The sequence below is a fragment of the Pinus tabuliformis genome, chromosome 2_1 (assembly GCF_031772625.1).
Source record: "Pinus tabuliformis cultivar Carrire ecotype Pingquan chromosome 2_1, CPIR1, whole genome shotgun sequence".
NCBI lineage: Eukaryota > Viridiplantae > Streptophyta > Pinopsida > Pinales > Pinaceae > Pinus > Pinus tabuliformis.
This window is the reverse complement of record NC_142299.1, coordinates 982738635-982741009: the sequence shown is the minus strand read 5'-3', so window position 1 is coordinate 982741009 and position 2375 is coordinate 982738635. Positions and strand designations below refer to the sequence as shown.

General features: G+C 40.2%; 1 protein-coding gene across 1 annotated transcript; it reads left to right on the top strand.

Moving 5' to 3' along the window:
• The first annotated feature begins 1036 nt into the window (after positions 1–1036).
• On the top strand, positions 1037–1705 carry LOC149203920 (uncharacterized). The gene has a single exon (XM_089402028.1). The coding sequence runs from the start codon at positions 1037–1039 to the stop codon at positions 1703–1705; it is 669 nt and encodes a 222-aa protein (XP_089258154.1).
• The last annotated feature ends 670 nt before the right edge of the window (positions 1706–2375 follow it).

The window sequence follows — 2375 nt, the reverse complement described above, 5'->3', positions numbered from 1 at the left end:
GTTGAGAGGTCGTTTCATGCATTTTGTCCTCTGCTCAAGCTTGTTCTGTTGTTGTTAGCCTACAACATTGGTGTCGGTGTGTGTGTAAAGCTTTTGAGTCGCTCCCTGCCTTAGATCGTTATAGCGAGAGCATTGGTGAATGAATTTTTTTTAAGTGGAGCTGAGTTTTGTTGTTGTGGATGTGCAGCGGGAGCATTAGTCGATGTAGTGGTGGCGTGGTGGATTCATGGTTTTTGGTGGATTTGACCGAACTCGCATTAGTTCACGTGTCCAACTTCCCTCCTGTGGAAGATACGGTGACAATTGCATGTTGCACACTTCACAACTGCAGTTGTTCCTTCTTCTCTGTTGGCCATAAATTCTTCGCAACCATTGACCATGTAGCCCCTGATGGTTGTAGCGTGATTCTTTTGGCACTCTCTGTAGCCTGGCGACGGTGGTACGGAATAGTGAGCCATTATTTCAACCAAAGGTGCAGTGGGCGTGCACCTTGTGTTGATGCATCGTGGTAGTTATTGTGGTGCACTGAGATCCGTTGTGTTTTCTAACAATGAAATGTGAGAAGATCCACCACATCTCATATCTCATTTGTAGGCCGGCTTGCCACTTGCTGGTTTGGAGAATGATCTGCGGTCAAAACGATCCATGGTTTGGGTAGTGATCTGCGGTCAAAATTCGTGTGATGGTGAGATAACTCCATGTTGAGTGTGCTCTGTGATTGTTTTTGTTGCTCGAATCAATAGCCGAGAGATCCAAAATTTGCCACAGCAGGGAGGACAAGTGTTAGGAGCGTTGGTGCGGTTGTGTGTTTCAATCTGCACCATTGTGTTTCGATATTATATATTGTATTAAGATCCATTTGAATTGCTTGCATATATTTAATAGTTTGCACTATAAAATGTTTTGAGTCTTCCTGTCCAATGATGTTTTGATGTTGTGTTGACCAAGATCATTGTGATATCACCTGCATTTATTTATTAAAAGCACTGATTATTGGAAGTTGAAAGTTTTTATTTAGGCAGATCGACTTGGCATGATGAATAATCAGATAGTTGAGGTGTATATGAATGAGAGAAACAAGCTCGACAGGTTGAATTACTCAAACTGGAAAATCAAATTGCAGACTCTGCTTGAGGGGCAAAGTGCATGGGCAATTGCAAATGGGGATGAATTGAAGCTGACTATAGCCAGAGGCACAACAACTACAACAATTCAAGATTGGGAGAAGAAGGAGAACAAAGCGAAGTTGTTGTTGAAATTATCAGTGAAACACTGCATTATCCCTCACATCAGAGAGTGTAAATTAACAAATGACATTTGGACAACTCTCAAGGATTTGTATGAGATAAAGAATACAAATCATTTATTGTTCCTAAAGAGCAAGATTCTCTCCATCAAAATGGAGGAGAGTGAATCAGTCGTTGCATTCATCTCTCGGATCAAGGAGTTGAGAAATAAGTTGGCCAATATAGGGGAGACAATATCAAACATTGATCTCGTCACAGTTACCATGAATGGTATGATTGACGATTATCAAATGTTTATTACAGGCCTGAACGCAAGGGAAAAAGCCCCCAATTTTGAAGAATTGACAAGGATCTTGATACAAGAGGAAGAGAGGCGAATGACTCTGAAACCCCAGAATTCAGATCTAGCATTAATGGCGAAGAAAAATCCTTTCAGAGGGAAAGCAAGCGCAAGCTAGAAAGGCAGTGGTACACCACAGAAAAGGCTAGTGCTAGCCCAAGGTAAGTCTTCAACCAAAAATGATTCTGGAATCAAATGTTTTTATTGTGGTAAAACTAGTCACATGGCCAAGAATTGTTATAAGAAGAAGCTTGATGAAACTTGACACAAACAGAAGAAGCATGCAGGGAACTTTGTTGATGAAGAACAAAATCAAGACCTCAGATTTTTTGTGTCCGATTCTACACTCTCTGCTAAGTCTGATGAAGCTGAAACTTGGTTTGTGGATTCAGGAGCTTCCACTCACATGACAGGTAACAGACATTGGTTTGAAAATTTTAAAGAAACCAACAGTGGTGCTAATATCTACCTTGGTGATGACAGAGGGTACCAGATTAAAGGGTATGGAAATATTCCTGTGGTATTACCTGATGGTAATATTAGGCATATTCAAAATGTGATGTATGTACCAGGAATTAAAAAGAATCTGATCTTTGTCTCTATGATAACAGATCAGAACCTTAAGGTAGAATTTTTTAAGTCTTATTGTGTTATTAAATATCTGTTGGATCATATGAATCCAATTGCATCAGGTATTTGAGTTGGAGGTCTATACAAGTTGAATGTAAGAAGCACACCACACCAAGCCTTGACTTCAACAATTATGACTGCAAAGAATTTGTGGCATC